Source organism: Uloborus diversus, chromosome 6 (genome assembly GCF_026930045.1).
Source record: "Uloborus diversus isolate 005 chromosome 6, Udiv.v.3.1, whole genome shotgun sequence".
Lineage (NCBI taxonomy): Eukaryota > Metazoa > Arthropoda > Arachnida > Araneae > Uloboridae > Uloborus > Uloborus diversus.
The window spans coordinates 107,050,786-107,068,083 of NC_072736.1; the positions used below are offsets into that span (position 1 = coordinate 107,050,786).

Consider the following 17,298-nt stretch of genomic DNA (forward strand, 5'->3'; position numbering starts at 1 on the left):
ATCATGTGTGCACGTACTTACTCGTATATACACGTGTTTTCTCGTATATGCATGCATCGATATGTAAATATACGTTTAAATAGAAATTTACCTCTGTACACGAGTATACTCGGGGTAACACGTATGTATAAGTATATTCTCGTGTGTACATGAACATACTTGTATCTACACGTACCTTCTCGTATATACACGCTTAAATATGTACATAAACGTAGAAATACAAATGTACCTCTTTACACGAGTATACTCGGAGTAACACGTATCTATACGCATATTCTCATGTGTACACGTATATACACGTATCTTAGCTTGTGTGTACACATAAATATGTATATACACAATTAAAAGCAAAATTACCTCTGTACACGAGTATACTCGGGGTAACACGTATCTATACGCATAATCGTGTGTACACGTACATACTCGTATATACACGTATTTACTCGTTTATAAACGCATAAATATGCACATACACGTAGAAATACAAATGTGCCATGTTACACGAGTATACTCGGGTTAAAGAAGTATCTATAAGACTATTATCATGTGTGCACGTACTTACTCGTATATACACGTGTTTTCTCGTATATGCATGCATCGATATGTAAATATACGTTTAAATAGAAATTTACCTCTGTACACGAGTATACTCGGGGTAACACGTATGTATAAGTATATTCTCGTGTGTACATGAACATACTTGTATCTACACGTACCTTCTCGTATATACACGCTTAAATATGTACATAAACGTAGAAATACAAATGTACCTCTTTACACGAGTATACTCGGAGTAACACGTATCTATACGCATATTCTCATGTGTACACGTATATACACGTATCTTAGCTTGTGTGTACACATAAATATGTATATACACAATTAAAAGCAAAATTACCTCTGTACACGAGTATACTCGGGGTAACACGTATCTATACGCATAATCGTGTGTACACGTACATACTCGTATATACACGTATTTACTCGTTTATAAACGCATAAATATGCACATACACGTAGAAATACAAATGTGCCATGTTACACGAGTATACTCGGGTTAAAGAAGTATCTATAAGACTATTATCATGTGTGCACGTACTTACTCGTATATACACGTGTTTTCTCGTATATGCATGCATCGATATGTAAATATACGTTTAAATAGAAATTTACCTCTGTACACGAGTATACTCGGGGTAACATGTATATATAAGTATATTCTCGTGTGTACATGAACATACTTGTATATACACGTACCGTCTCGTATATGCACGCTTAAATATGTATATAAACGTAGAAATACAAATGTACCTCTTTACACGAGTATACTCGGAGTAACACGTATCTATACGCATTTTCTCATGTGTACACGTATATACACGTATCTTAGCTTGTGTGTACGCATAAATATGTATATACACAATTAAAAGCAAATTTACCTCTGTACACGAGTATACTCGGGGTAACACGTATCTATACGCATAATCGTGTGTACACGTACATACTCGTATATACACGTATTTACTCGCTTATAAACGCATAAATATGCACATACACGTAGAAATACAAATGTGCCATCTTACACGAGTATACTCGGGTTTAAACACGTATCTATAAGCCTATTGTCGTGTGTGCACGTACTTACTCGTATATACACGTATTTTCTCGTATATGCCTGCATAAATATGTATATACACGTTTAAATAGAAATGTACCTCTTTACACGAGTATATTCGGGGAAACACATATCTATAAGCATATTCTCGTGTGTGCACGAACACACTTGTATATACACGTACTTTCTCGTATACGCACGCTGGAATATGACGTAGAAATACAAATGTACCTTTTTACACGAGTATACTCGAGGTAACAGGTATCTAGACGCATATTCTCATGTGTACACGTACATACTCTTATATACACCTACATACTCGTATATACACGTATTTACTGGTGTATGCACACATAAATATGTATATTTACTTAAAATTTCAAATATACCTCCGTACACGAACATACGCGGGATAACACGTTTATATACGTATATACCCGCACGTAGTCGTATGTACACGCATTAACTCGTGTATTCTTGCATAAATATATATATACACGTAGAAATACAAATGTGCCTCTGTTCATGTGATATTTATATTTTACGAATTTAATCTGAATTAAAAAAGTAATCAAATCAATTTGATTACTTTTAATCTGATTACTTTTAGTTTGATTAAATTCAATCTGATTAATTTAATCTGAACTAAATTAGTTTTTTTAGTCAACTAACGAGTTAGTTTAAACTAACGTTAATCTTCGTCTGCAATTGAATTAAATTTTTAAAATATTAGTCTGAACTAAATGGGAGTCAGATTACTTTAGTCAACTAATCAATCAATTACAAATTTAGTTGATTTTTTTAGTTGATGCCCAACACTGTATTCTTGCAACAATTATTATACTGTTTGAAAACTTAGAACTAAAAAGTAATTGAAATTATTTTGAACTATCATAAATATACATGTTTTTAAAAGTAATTTTGATAGTTTCTTAAATTCTTATGCTAAGTGGTTTCTGGAAGTAAAGTTTTTTTTTTTTAAATTTTCTATAATCTTTCCATTGTATAAAAATTTAATATACTGTTTTGTAGGCCATTCCCCCCCTCCCCCAAAAACTGTCCTTTTTTTTAACCATTTTATTAAAAAAGTAGCATCTTTTTAAAATATATCTTTAGTTCAACAACTTTACATAACTTAAAACGTTTAAAATACTGCATTTTATACAAACATACAATGGATTTCAAGTAAAGCAAAGAAAGAAAACCATTATCATTGGTAACGTAAATCAGGGAAATTTGCTGAACCTAATCAGGGAAAATCAGGGAACTTTTTTTCACAGTTCCTGTCGCCACCCTGTATTACTTAAACACATAAGTAAAATGATTAGACAAATGTTTTCTTACTAACGAAACTTATAAATAAGATGAATTTCCAAAACACAACTTCCCACAAGCATTTAAACAACTTAAAAACCTTAAAACAATAATAAAAAAACATTTTTACAAATGAATTCAAAATTTAAATAGATATATTAAAGCAATTCAAAACTTACAACAATTGCTCGTAAAAAAAAAATCTTTTTTTTAAAGGGGGGGGGGGTAGAGCAATCTAGTGGGCGATTAGGGGCCTTGCTGATTTTTTGCATGAGGCCGAAAAATTATAGATCCGGGATTGCATGTAAATGATAACTAGTATGCTTATTTCCATGATTTAAATGTAGCACATGACATTTCCCAACATTAAATGCCCTACCTGCTGCCCACTTATTAAAATGATCTAAATCCTCTTGCAGCTGTTTCACTTGTTCTTCATTTTCTACAGTCCCCACACCCACAACTTTGACGCCATCAGCAAGACAGTTCATGTTTCCGGAAAAATTTTCAAGAATATCATTCATAAAAATAATGAACAGAAGAGACCCTTAAACTGATAATTGTGAAACCCCACTTAAGACATTACTGCATTTTTGCAACTACTCTGTTTCCTTCCAGTCAGCCAATTTCTAAACCAAATAAAAATTGTCCCACCTTTTCTTATCTCAGGTAGTTTGCTGAGTAGAGCAACATGCAGTACCTTATCAAAAGCTTCTTGAAAATAAATATAAACAACATCTACACACTTTTTGTTATCTAAAGTCAGGGTAACCTTGTCGCAGAAATGCAATTAATTAGTAGCACACGATTTATCTTTTCTGAAACCATGCTTCGAACAGCCAACAGACTATTTGCCTCTAAGAAGTTCATAATGTTGAATTTCTTAGAGACAAATAATCTTAATCCATAATCATGTCAGTAAACTGAAAAACAATTTAAAAATTTTTACCGGAACATTTAGTATTCGGCAAAATATGGTATTCAGTGTATTATTAGTTAAAATGACTCAATGTAAGATATCCTGAGTCAATTGCAGAGTGAGTCTAAGTTTATAAAAATAGTAATGGTCCAGAAATATTCACAAGGTTTCAAATAGTCTATTCCATTGAACCTCAAGAGCCATTGATCAGTCTTCAAAATAACGAGGTCCGGGTGCATGGTATCCCGTGTAATTCGAATAATAAACGAAAATAGGTGTTGTACGCGGTGATTTCTCTACGTTGATACTAAGCTAGCAGAGAAACAACTTTTACAATATTCATTTCATTCTTTTTCATTAAGAATTTACATACACAGTCAAGGGCGCCCATATGGAAAATTGTAAGGGGAGGGGGCTTAGATATTTTCCCCATAGGTTAGGAGGATATTTTCTCCATGGAAATCGATTTCAGGACAGATGTAAGTCATTAAAATATTTCATTTTTAATAACTTGTTCATTAATGGCTGGAGAATAAATGTTTTTACATTCTTGCAAAGAAAAAAGAACCAAAAGCAAGAAAGTTCTAATTTCAGGGAGGGGGCTCGAGCCCCCCCCCCCCCTTGCCTCCCTCTATGGGCGCTCTTGTACACAGTGGTGAATGGAAAAATCCACAAAATTCATCTGTTCGGTAAAGGTTCTAGAACCTTCTTAACATTAGATACGTAGTATTCTGTAAAATTTAACAGGCTGTTCGGCATTAAATGGGATAGTGAAATTCAAGACAGTTAAAAAAGATTAAATGAGATTGATTTGCGATTCGACTGTATTTGATTGTGAAATGTGGAGACAGTCTGATATCTAAGTGCTCAGGTTTAAGTAATGCAACGAATAGTCATTTGGCCGGATAACGAATATTCGGCCATAATCAAGACCGATTATTCCGTTATTCCCCCGTCGAATAATAATTAACTTATTTTTATTTACAAACGCAACATAGAATGCTTTTCAAGCGCGTTAAAATTAAAGAACGTTTTGAAACTATTTTTTTTTCTTTAAATGTAATTTTTCTGCAGATTTATATCTTCTTTATGACTAAGCTTTCAAAACAGTAATTTGTTTTCTAAAAGAACAGGGGTTCCTAAACTTTTTTTATTCCTTGAGCGCCCCGCCGATTTACACAAAAATAGGTAGTAGAATAAAATAGATAATATTAGGTTGTCCCAAAAGTTCTTAAAGACTTGCTAAAAAAGGAATTTTTAGCATGTTAGAAACTTTTTTTTTGTTTTTGTTATATCTTGGCTTGTAACATTTCAATTTTTTGCAAGTGTTTACGAACTTTTGGGACACACCTAGTCAAGGACGAATACAAGAGATCGCTCCTCCCTTGACGGACTATTGCACCTGCAATTTTTCCGAAGTTCTTAAATGCTTGTGCAGGTCATTTTTGATGACGTTAAGGAAAGAAGTGAGATTCAAATCTTTCTTCTGGAAACTTTTCGGAATTGAAGTTTCAAAAAAGCAATTTTAGATGATGTGAAAAGGAGGCTTTTGGAGGTCTTTCTCCGGACATTTTGAAATTTTTTAGGTTTTGAAATCACGATTGTAGTCATTTCAGGTAGTGTTAGGGAAAATAATAGGTTTAGTGAATTTCCTCTGGTAATTTTTTGAAACTGAATGTCCAAAAAGCGCAATTTTAGACGACCTTCGATGATGTTTGGGGGAGGGGGTTTTAAAACTTTCCCCTAGAATTATTATGAAATTTAAGTTCTAAAACCCAATTTTAGAATACCTCTTCCAACGGTAGAATAAAAGAGTAAGTTAGGGGATCTCCTCTGCTAAAAAACTATTTCAGTTGCCTTAAATAAAAAAAATGATAGGGCAATCCTCACCCCGCGCTCCAGCATGTGTAATCAGATATGTAGTAAACGATAAATTAAAAAATCAACTGGCCCCCCTCCTTGAAACATTTCTGTGATTCGCCCTTACCCCTATAGTAGTGTAGTATGGGTATATCCTTGATTGCCCCCAGCGATTCTAAGATTGACACTGGTACTGTCCGTCCATCACGAGAAAAGTCCCCGCCGAAATGTCTGCGGCTGTCTATTGCTATAGCAACGAGGCTTGTCTCATTTTTCCTAGGGAAGCTTAATGTTGGGAAAACCCGTACGACTGCACGAAGACGAGTGGCAAAATTGCACCAAAAAAACATCCTGATAACCCTTGCAGAAAATGAACGATGTGCCTTTCTATAACAGTAAACGGGCTCAGACTTTAAGGCGAGAGCTTTTCTCGTGAAAGACAGACAGTATTGTGACAGTGCTTTGTTGTACGACGTAGATTTCGTGAAATTTTCACATAAACTCGATTATCTATTATTTTTTAAAACAAGTGCTGTGTCCCCAGTTTCAAATGTTTCCCGAAAATTAATTGCTTCTTTCCTTTTTCAGAGGAATTCGCCGCCCATACGGCCAATGTCAATTGTTTGTCATTTGGCCGGAAGTCTGGGCGAGTGATGGTAACTGGTGGAGATGACAAAAAAGTAAATCTTTGGGCCGTCGGAAAGCCAAACTGTATTATGGTAAGTGTTAATTAATTTTGCACAAAAAGTGCTGTTTTATGGTTGACTTGCCGCCTTTGACAACAAACTCTGGAGGACGGATATAAGGGAGGGGTAATGGGGGCGATTTTAATAGTTTAGCTGTTTTAGAATTGAGATAAAAATGATGCGGCAGCCCACCCCAAGCATGTGTAAATCAGATGCGTAGTAAGAGGTAAGTTAAAAAATCAACCGCCCCCCTCCTTGAAAAATTTCTGGATTCGCCCTTGCCAACTGGTTTACCAATTATTGCTTTTGCGTCATTTTATATGCACTTTTGCGTTGTGGTTATATGATCATTAAATGTATAGAAATCAAAAATTACTATTTAGATACTTTTAAGAAAAGAAACTCTTCATTTTGTTGGGTAACATTCGAATTCTCAATGCTGGACAATTTAATTTGTTTTGTTTTTTTCGGAAAGTGCGAAAAAGCTATATGTTTTCAATTGACATATACTCTTGACTCTCGAGAAATAATAATAAATTTTAAGCAGTGAAAATTCAACATACGAATTACCGTAAATTCCCATGATTTTCACCCCTCTCCCCTTTGTGGAAAAGCGTTGCGCTAGGGGGTAAGTAGTGACTTCATTATTAAAATTCGTGAATGGACTTCAATCCCTTTAGCATCACTGAAAGTGAAAGTTCTCCCACCTTACCCGCCTTACCAGTCTAAACATCGCTTTAGTGTATACGAATAACCATTTCGTATTTTCTATTCATTTTTTTTCATTCTGTAATGGCGCTAAGCACGCTGCTTTATCTGAAGCAGTTTTTTTTTTTTTTTTTTTTTTTTTTTTTTTTTTTTTTTATAGCACAGTACAAATATAGTTATTTATGGCGAAAACGGTCTAAAACAGTTTGAGAGTTGAAAACATTAGCCTAAAATAATAAAATAGGATACTAGAACCTCATTTATATGGACTACAGGATGCTGGTCGTTCGAATCAATGAAAGAACGAAGTAAGCAAAATAGACTATAAATTGAGCCAAGATACATTAACAAACTACTGTACAGTGTACACAGTAAAAAATGTGTTTCCAAAAAATTGAAGAGAATAAAATATGAAACTGCGTAGGAGAAAATTTCAAAAATACGTAACGTAAATACTAAATACAGACTACAAAAGTACATTATTATCACAATGCGAAATTTTGACTTGCGAAAGGGGTCTTGAAAACCTCCCTCGCGTAAATAAGACTCCACTGTAATTCGAGGTGACTGCGTAAGTTTCTCAAACGCTCAATGTACACACATTCGGGCATTCATGTAATAGAAGCACATGAATGAAATGAAATTATATATAACTTTTTGCTAGGTTCTTTCATTTATTGCATCATTTCTATGTCTTGTTGCTATTTCTAGTTCTCAAACCGTAATTAGATGTTATTTCCGGATCGATAGCATGCGTTCGCGTGAATACCCGTGTCACGCAAACTGAATGTTAAAATGAAACAGTTTTCTTTTGCAGAACGTCATATTCTTTAAAATTTCTTTTCGATTTTGTATTTTTGAGATAATCCTTGTGATTATTTTAACAGAAGAATCGTTTCAATGTGAAAATTGTGTATGCTTTTCAAATTTTCCTTTGATATACCTGCCTCATGTGTACACTGAATCGATCCAACCGTTTTATAATTTAATCACTTAATAGTTGCTACAGCTTTGTTAAAGTTATTTCAGTAAAGTTCGTTTATAATATCACCTGTTTTCATTGCTTTTAATCTGGACAGTGATACAAGTCGATTTTTTTTCCGTGTGTGCTCTAGCGAGGGTTGGCAAATCTGGTTGAAGGCCAACTGTTCTTTGAGGAGAAAGGCTATTAAGTTACGCTGTATGAGGTGTCCGAAAAAAACAAAAAATGACTCGATATTGCTAGTTTGATATCTGAAAGGTGTTTTTTTTTATTAATTTATTTTTTATTTTATTTTGTGGGAACGCCATAACTTCCTTAATACGTTTTCAAACTTCACAAATAAGGTGCATGAGCTACTATGGTGCTCTCTTAAATACTTTTCCCCGCTTTTGGCGGAAGGGGAAAAAAACCGACCAGTTTCCAGCTTGTTACACCTATAAAAACCAGGTAAATCAGCAAGGGAGAGCGTTCGGCTCTAATCCAGGGATTGAGGCCCTGTTCGGGCGGTTGAATTTATCTCAACTTTAAAACATTCTGCATATATAACACCCAAGGGGTTAAATTTATACGGCGGGAATCCTCTTCGCTTTTTCACATCAAGCAATATGTTAATTTTTTACAATTGCATTTTTACAGCAGGGCTATAAATATTGAGCGCGAGTGCTTCGCACGGGTCAGCTAGTTTCTTTTATTGTGTGAAAAACTGCAAAGTAATTTTTTTTTTTCACTTTTCTCACATTTTCCCACTAAATCATGTGACCCTTTCCTCAATATAGTGTACGAATTCGCAACAGCCGAGAAACGTTTCGCTGCTATCGCATCTGGCGGAACTAAATACACAGTAAGAAATCCGTCTGCAAGATATGTGTTTCAGATTTGAATTCGGAAGACAAAGAAATGAACATCTGGCATGTCCGGAAACTCTGTCGCTATCGATCAGATAGATCGTTTGTGAAAATGACATGACGGCAATAAATAGTAACGCTTGAGTTTTTTTTTTCTTATGTTGTCTTTTCACATCCTATAACACAGGGGTAGTGGCGTATATAGCACTTTCCAACCCCGCGGGGGGGGGGGATGCAAAAGGTATAAGGTTGCACCGCTCTGAAAAAATATAACGTTATGTTAAAATTTAAAAACAAATCTGTGTGGCTCACCGAAGTCTGTGTACGCTATTACTCAGGAGTTCTCAAATTTTTAGGCTCTTCACCTCTCTTTGAACACTGGTTTGAGGTCACGCCTCCCCCAGGGCCTTCGAGAGCCAAGGCGGACGGACCCCTTGTCAGTTTGGTCGCAGGGCCCTCCCCCTATGAAACTTTAAAACTAATATTACGCAAACTCTTTGCAGGGCTCCTTGTTTTCTCCTAGGCTGACAAAACCTCTCGTTGGCTCTGACCCCCCCCCCCCCCTTCCCCACTATATGTTGTAAAGACGTGCCCCTCACGTGATTGATACAATTCGGAATCTGGTGCTGATTTGGATAGCTGAAACTAGTTAATAAGTAAAATATCCAGATAATTTCTCCCTCAAAATTTAACATTACTACACAAAACTTTATTTTGAACATATTATTACTAGAAGAGCGTATGAAAATTTAGAAACTAAGAAACTTTTTTTTGCGGGTTATCTAGGATGAGGTGAGGTTGGCTTGTATATCGATCACTTTCACAACTTTGAGAAGGTCGACACTGTGACACTGTTTATTTAATATTCACTTGTGACCACAATATTGAATAAATCATGTTTTTTTTTGAGACTGTTTCCAATTTAAAACCATTCCTTAGACTGTTGGCATAAACGTATTCGTACGTTCAAAATATGGTATCTGTATGGGAAGTTCAAAATTGATTTTTGATAGATATTTTGAATCATAAAATTTTGCAGGCGCATGTTTTGTCATTATAATAAGAGACAATAGCAGACTCATAGTTCCAAAAGGGAATTACGACATTTGACACGTTTTAAGAAAATGAGCTACCCATAAATGGCGTAAGTCTTTTCTTCAATGTTTTCTCCACCCTCCCCTCTTCATCACAAAATACAAAATGTCTACTTCATCTTCTCTCTCTCTGCTCTTATCACATGTCACGGAATGTTTACATGGACATCGTTTCTTGTTAGCACCCTTCCAGGCCCGTCATATGGGCGATGGGGGGGGGGGGGGGCAGTTGACCCCGTCCCTTGATTTTAGGAAGACAATGAAATTAAGTATTTTTGTACGGGTATTTTGTTGTTTTTCCTGTAAAATGAATTGCACACAATCCCTTTGCTTCTGGAAAATTTTGAAATGACGGGCCTGTCCCTTCTTCTTTTCACAAATTGTGACAATTTCACTAACCTCCCTCCACCCTCAAAGGGTAATTTTATTCGCACCCTAAAGACCGTTTTTTTTCATGTCAATTTTGTCCTGCATTGGATCATTTTCAGATGATTAATTTAACTTATTTTTACTTTTTGTATTTGTAAAAGGTACGTTTTATTTGCGTGCTATGTACAACAAAAAGTTCTAGCTGAGAAAAGGTTTCATGACTCGGTTATTAATGAAAATGATTCATTCATGAAAGTGATCGTTTTAGTGGTGATTAACTGGTGTAGTTCTGTAATACATTATATTGATTGCTTGCTCTCAGAATCCAATTTTATGGGAAGCATCCGGTCTTGTTTAATGCGTAACCCCATGGGAAACTTTCGGCGATGACACCATTTGTGTGGAATGAAGAGATGGACGAAATACAACTTAGCTGATATTTGCAGTTGTTCCTGAAGACATAGCAAAAAAAAAAAAAAAAAAACCCTTGGATAATAATAGCTTTTTTAATTTTTCTTTTAACTTTTTTTGCAGGGACAATTAAAAAGAAGGAAGTAACTTAACGTTTTTATATGAATAAATTATTACACTTTTTTTTAAGTGCAATATGCTCATTTCTTTTAAAGATCGGATTTTATTTTATTTTTTGAATTATTATTATCAATTTGAATAATACTTTTTGGAACTTGAAGGGGGTTGATTGTGAAATGAGTTTTAATGCATTTTCTTTTTCTTTCTTTTCTTTCCATTCCAATTTGTACACCGTTTGAGGATTCGTATTACCTCTTAATAAATTTTTCTACAATCTCATACCAGACACTAAAATTTTAATTCGCGAATGTAGATTTTAATGTAGCAAATTTAGGGCACATGAGAAGAAAATCTGTGTTATGATAATAGCTTTTAAATGTGTCCATTGCAATTTCTTGCAATGTGCGTTTTTTTTTTTTTTTAATTGAAATATTCTTTGCATTAAATAAAAATCCTTGTAAGAAAAAAAAAAACATCGTGACAACATCGCAATTTAGTAAAAATGAAGCAACCAAAACCAAGGAAAATTCGATCTCACGGCGCATTGCCTTAGTTGCTGTTTCGGCAAAGGACTTTTTTTTAATCTATGTAATTCTCGAAAAATCCCTTAGGATCACGGTTGTTCACGTTAGTTCTCCAACCCATATCTTTATAGAATTGAATGCTGCAGCCCTTGCCTAAAAATATATCCCTGCCTTATCCCTACGCTTCTAAAAATATATATTCCTCTATTCCCTTTAAAAATACATTTCCTAGTGCATACACACGATAGGTATTCTGTCTCATAAGTTGAATTTTTGCTCCTTTGGCTAGGCTTCCTAAACAAAAGATCTGTTGTGTATGTTGTGTTCGCTTGTTTTCTGTTTTACGTAAAAATACTTGGATACTAATCCTGCATTTAATGAATATTTCACGATAAGGGATCGTCCACAAATGATGTCACGCTTTGTGGGAAGGAAGGGGAGGGGGGGGGTGAAATTTTACCAATTTGTGACAAGGGGAAGGGATGGGGAAAAAGAAGTAGACGAAGTGACGAAAGGATCTTGGTTCGTAATCCATTACGCACAATATGTGTATGCGATCATATACATAACATGTAATAATATACAATTTTTTGTAGCTTGAGGGTATACGCTATATGTCTAAAAAATGTTTGAGAAATAACGGCGGAAATGGTTATTCCCTATGGGAACACCACTGCTGTAGCGCAACATGTGACAGGAGGGTGGGGCTAAAGTTCAAGATTAGCGGTCGCTAGTCGTCAACGGGTGATCATTTTATTGAAAACGGCTACCAAAGAATCAAGTCTTCGTCGCCAAAAGTAGCGATCACGTGTTTCTATTTTGTTAAAAAGCATATCGAGCCTTCAACACTCTTCCAATCCTATTTAAGACAGTCTCTTGAGTTTTTAAAAAGCGTTTTGTCTTGATTTTTTAACCTTTTTTTTTCGTCTTTTGTTTCAGAATCGAATATTTTTAATTAAAGTAACAAAATCAACTATTACTGACGTTTTTGCATCTACGCGAACTTTAAAATCGTTTGTTTTTACGATCGTGTGATTTTTTTTCTTCTTTCTTACTTCTTTTTTGGTAAAGGGCTTCGCTTTTGCGTTTACGACCTTTTACAGCTCCAAACTCCCTGAAAAATAATCTTGTCATAAAGCAAAAATTATCCGATGAATAAATAAACCAAAAACCAGTATGAGTTCTCGCATTTGCCTTCATTTAATTATAGTTGCCTACATTTGTATTATATTTTAAAAAATTGGGAAATTATTTTCTTTTGCTGCACGCTCATATTTTTATGTTAAAAATATATCCAGTAAAATTTTGTTTGTTATTTTTGTGCAGTATCATAATCTTTTGTTGTGAAAATTACTAATAGCGAAGAGGTTATTTGATTTTTGCGCTGTGTGCATACTAAAGCTTTAGTGATTGCAAGGTGAAATGTGACAAACGGTCGGAAGGGGATCAAATATGTTGGGAAAATGCGCAATAAATGGGGTCGTTTCCAAAATTTTAAAAGTATTTTTTTCTGAAAGAGCATGCTTAAAAACATAGGATCTGACCATCTTTTAAATAATTTATTTAAGTAACTTAAAAATATTAAACTTAAAGTTTAATATTTTTAAAAATTACTTAAATCGGCGCGCTTTTATTGTTTAAGTTTCTGTCGTGTGACATCACACATGATGAAATGCCATTCAGTGTTGCCATTCCCAGAGCAAAATATTTAATTCGCATCTTTACTCACGTGTATTGGCAACGATATGGTTGATAGCAAGCGTAGAGCGCAATTTTAATTCGCTTCTTGATTATCATAGCGTGGAATCGCGGTAGAAAGATGCGGCAAAGTACATCATTTGTGACGTCATAAAAACCACGCCTTGTTTCAAAAATCGGACATTTTAAAAAATTAATTAAAAAATAACTGTTGGGAAAACAAAAGTATTTTGTGGATCCAAGTTTTTTTTTTTGCTCATTCTATCCTTTTTAATTACTAAAAGTAGTACTTTTGACTGAAGGAAACCACCCCATTTTACAGTAGAGAGCAAAAAAATTTTTCTAGCGAAAGCAAAGGATGGGAAGCACTCTCTTTTTTACCCCTTGTAAAAAATTGAAAAGGATTATTTTTCAAGAATTACATTCACATGACTCGATACAGGGTAGGCTTCTACATACAATGCACTAATAAACAGAAAATCGTAGTTTTTGGACTTACGTCCTTCTGGCTCTGAGGTACAGAAATTGGGGTAAGGTTTGTGTTCCTCCAGAATGAAAGGCTTCTTTTAGCCTTTTATTAGTGTAGATTCTGTCGTTCACTAGCGGTTCATGTTGACTTGCGCAAAAAAAAAAAAATATTCGTTGTTGAAAAAAAAAGCCTTTGACTCCCCCCCCCCCCACCGGCAGAGACGCCCAAAGCTTACATTTTCGGGAGGGGAGAATTCTCAATTTACCGAATGAAACTCAGAACGTTATCTTTACTAATAATAAAACTGAAAGTCTATCTGTCCGGATCTCTCTCTGTCTGTCAGGATCTGTCTGTCCGGATCTCTCTCTCTCTCTCTGTCTGGTATCTCGTTTGACTCTCGATTCGCAGCGGTCTCGAGAAGATCGATCTTCATACAGACAGACAGACGGACGCGAACAGATTTTAATATTATAGTCTTTATGTTCTTTACTCTTTATTATTATTTATTACTAACAATAAAGCTGAAAGTCTGTCAGGATCTCCCTCTGTCCGGATCTCTTTCTCTCTGTCAGGATCTCTGACGCGCATAGCGCCCAGACCGTTCGGCCGATTTTCATGAAATTTGGCACAAAGTTAGTTTGTAGCATGGGGGTGTGCACCTTGAAGCGATTTTTCGAAAATTCGATGTAGATCTTTTTCTATTCCAATTTTAAGAACAAAATTATCATAAGATGAACGAGTAAATTACGAAATTATCATAACGTGGAACGTAACATGGGCACAAGCCAATTGGCGAGATACGAAATTATCATAACGTGGAACCGTAACATATAGGCACAAGCCAATTGGCGAGAAAATTCACCACACATTATTTGTAAACATACAGGCGAACCAAAAGACCTTTTTATTTTTTCTATTATGGGTAAAGCCGTGCGGGTACCACTAGTCGAATAATAAAACACGAGCATGCTCACCAGCCTGCATCTATGAAAAGACATTACGTAAAATAAATGCAGTAGCTATTGCATTTCTGTCTCCAAATTTGCCGCTGAAAGACATTTTTAGGAGGTCGCATTCAGTGACCTCCCATTGCATTCCCATCGTGGCTCCCCTGCCCACCGGAAGAAATTGCTGGCTGCAAGGCTTTATTTTCTAGAATTGTTTTACTTGAGAAAAAAAAAAGTCAAGGAGAAAAGAGGTTGTCCTTTATAAACTGCGATTTACTTTGTGTTCGCATTCGCAATGCAAACAAAATGTCTTGCAAGTACTTATTTTCCGTTTCATCTGAAAATCAGTGATTTTTACTTTGTGATTAACATCTGTGGAGGCAAACTCCCAGTAACTCGACGCCTATTTCTATTTCAGTTTTCCGAATTGATGTTAATGGCCGAGATTTTGATGTAATTCTCGTTCATAAGAATACGTCTTTACTATTCGCGCTTCATTGACTACCCGAAAAACGTGACATCTTTTTTTTTCCGGCAACTTAGTTTTTTTTCCTGAGATCAATCTACCGGCGAGCGGCATGGCGGCGTTCCTTTTGAAAATAATATTGATCACTTTTGAAACGTTCATTTTAGTTCTGGGTTTTGTTTTTTGCACTCTTCCACAGATACTATCATTGTTGTGAATTTATGGTATTATTTGATCACAGATTTCTTTTGTGCTTTTTCCTTTTTCGAAATAAAGTAGAAATGAATGAATTAAAGAATTTCCTCACGTCAACATGAAGTAAAAAGACGTGTTTTCATTTTTTTTTTTTTTTTTTTTTTTTTTTTTTCATTAGTAATAAGAAAAATTCCTTTAAAAACTGCGAAGATTAAATATTACAAATATTGAATTTGTCTTTTGCATTTGGTTAATTTTATCGGACATCGTTGGTTTTCTAAATCGAATAACATTTCATTCTTTTTCATATCACATAGTTTTCGTACTTTGTCCGTTATCAACTTTAATTTTGAGCTATTTCTGTCGATGAATTTCTGAACTTTAGTGTTCTAAGATTATTCATTAAATTAACAAGGTTTTAAAATTTTACTTACGAACTAGTAAGAACGCTGCTTTTTATTCAGGCGGAAAGTACTATGCCAGTTTTATTTTTTAGGGATGAAATTAGAAAAATAGTTGAACTGATGAATTGTTGCTCTGGTACAGAAAATACTGTGTGGGGGGGGGGGGGGGGAATCCCAAATATATTTTTGCAACAGCACTGGAAGCTTCAGAAATGTATTACGTAGTACAAAGAAAAAAGAAACAGGTTGCATCAATTATTTCTCATTAGCCAGAAATTCAGAATTTCAATTATCCGTAAGAAAAGAGCTAAACTGCCTTTCAAAGCTTTGAGGTACCATATTAAATGAGATCAAACCGCTGCTGGGTACATAAGTATTTTTAAAAAATAAATAAAAACAAGTTATTTAGACATCTAAAGAAATTTTATTAGCGTTTTTCAACTACTGCTAAGAATGTTATATTTATTAACAAAAAAAAAAAAAAAAAAATGCTGTTTTAGAATTTCGAGATAAAATAACATAAACTGAACTCAAATGCTCTTGATTTTGATACAGGGGTATCCTTGCGTCTTGACTCTTGAGCTTTATATGTTTACTGTACGTGACATTTTATGAACTGATGCTTAACGAAAAAATGGATTCAAGAAGTCTTCCCCTAAGATTTTTGCTCCCAGAATCATCTTGATCTTCGAATTGAAATTGTCTGTTTTTTTTATGATCAATCCTTGCCCTCTAAACTCCCATCATTCGGTTTTGCTTTTTCTGTGTTAATATTCGTTCAGATCCCATAATCAATTTGAATATTTTTTTTTAAATAGCAGAAATGGAAACAAACCATTCCACAGTTTTGAACACAAAACTTTAAAATGGAATTGCGAGTAGAAAAAAAAAAAAAAAAACGTAAGAGAAAATAAAAAAAAGAAAGTAGCCTTTTTTTGAACTTGAATTTAATTTCCAAAAGGCTGCCTTTAAGTTTTGGAACGCAGTCAGTTTCTTGTCAGATTGACTATTTATAGTAGTTGGTGAATGACTTTTTTGGATGAAATATATTCTGCGATGTCTAAAGGTAAATCTGATCCTTTTTTTAATCAATCAAAAGCTCTATTGTTCATTGCACTATCAAATAGCAATTTTGTGGGGAACGTCAAAGTTTTAAAGCGTGGTTGATATTATTTTACAGGATACTATAGAGAATTTTTTTAATTTTGCATTAAAGATTCTAAATTAATCATCAGCGCGAAATTAGAAGGAAATGTTATGAAAGATTTGGTGAATAATTTTCATTTTAGTTTTTGAAAAACTTTTCAATTAACCTTTTTATTAAAATGTATTTTGTAGAAGTTTTATGAACTCAACATTGATGTTCATCAACTTGATTTTGATTTCAAAGAAAGAAATTGTGTTTGAATTGAAAGGAACTGGAAATTAATTTATGTTTAAGAATTAGTAAGTTAAATTAACGCTGGCAAAGGCTAAAATTCAGAACAGTAGATCTGAGATTTTTGAAATAGGAAAGGTTTGTAACAAAGAAATGAGTTGTCCGCCAGAGCGTTTTCAATATTTATTCGACTGCGTAATGAGAAAAAATGAGATCAATTCAATGATGTAATTTTAAATGTTCATCTAATTTTACTTGTCGGAGATACGACATAAAAAAAATAAATAAATAATG

General features: G+C 34.4%; 1 protein-coding gene across 1 annotated transcript in view; it reads left to right on the forward strand.

Moving 5' to 3' along the window:
* LOC129224076 (katanin p80 WD40 repeat-containing subunit B1-like) overlaps positions 1–17,298 on the forward strand; it is a 128,229-nt gene that overhangs the window by 17,860 nt on the left and 93,071 nt on the right. Inside the window, exon 2 of the mRNA XM_054858477.1 lies at positions 6,297–6,427. Coding sequence (XP_054714452.1) covers positions 6,297–6,427 — 131 coding nt within the window. The remainder of the gene's footprint in view (positions 1–6,296; positions 6,428–17,298) is intronic.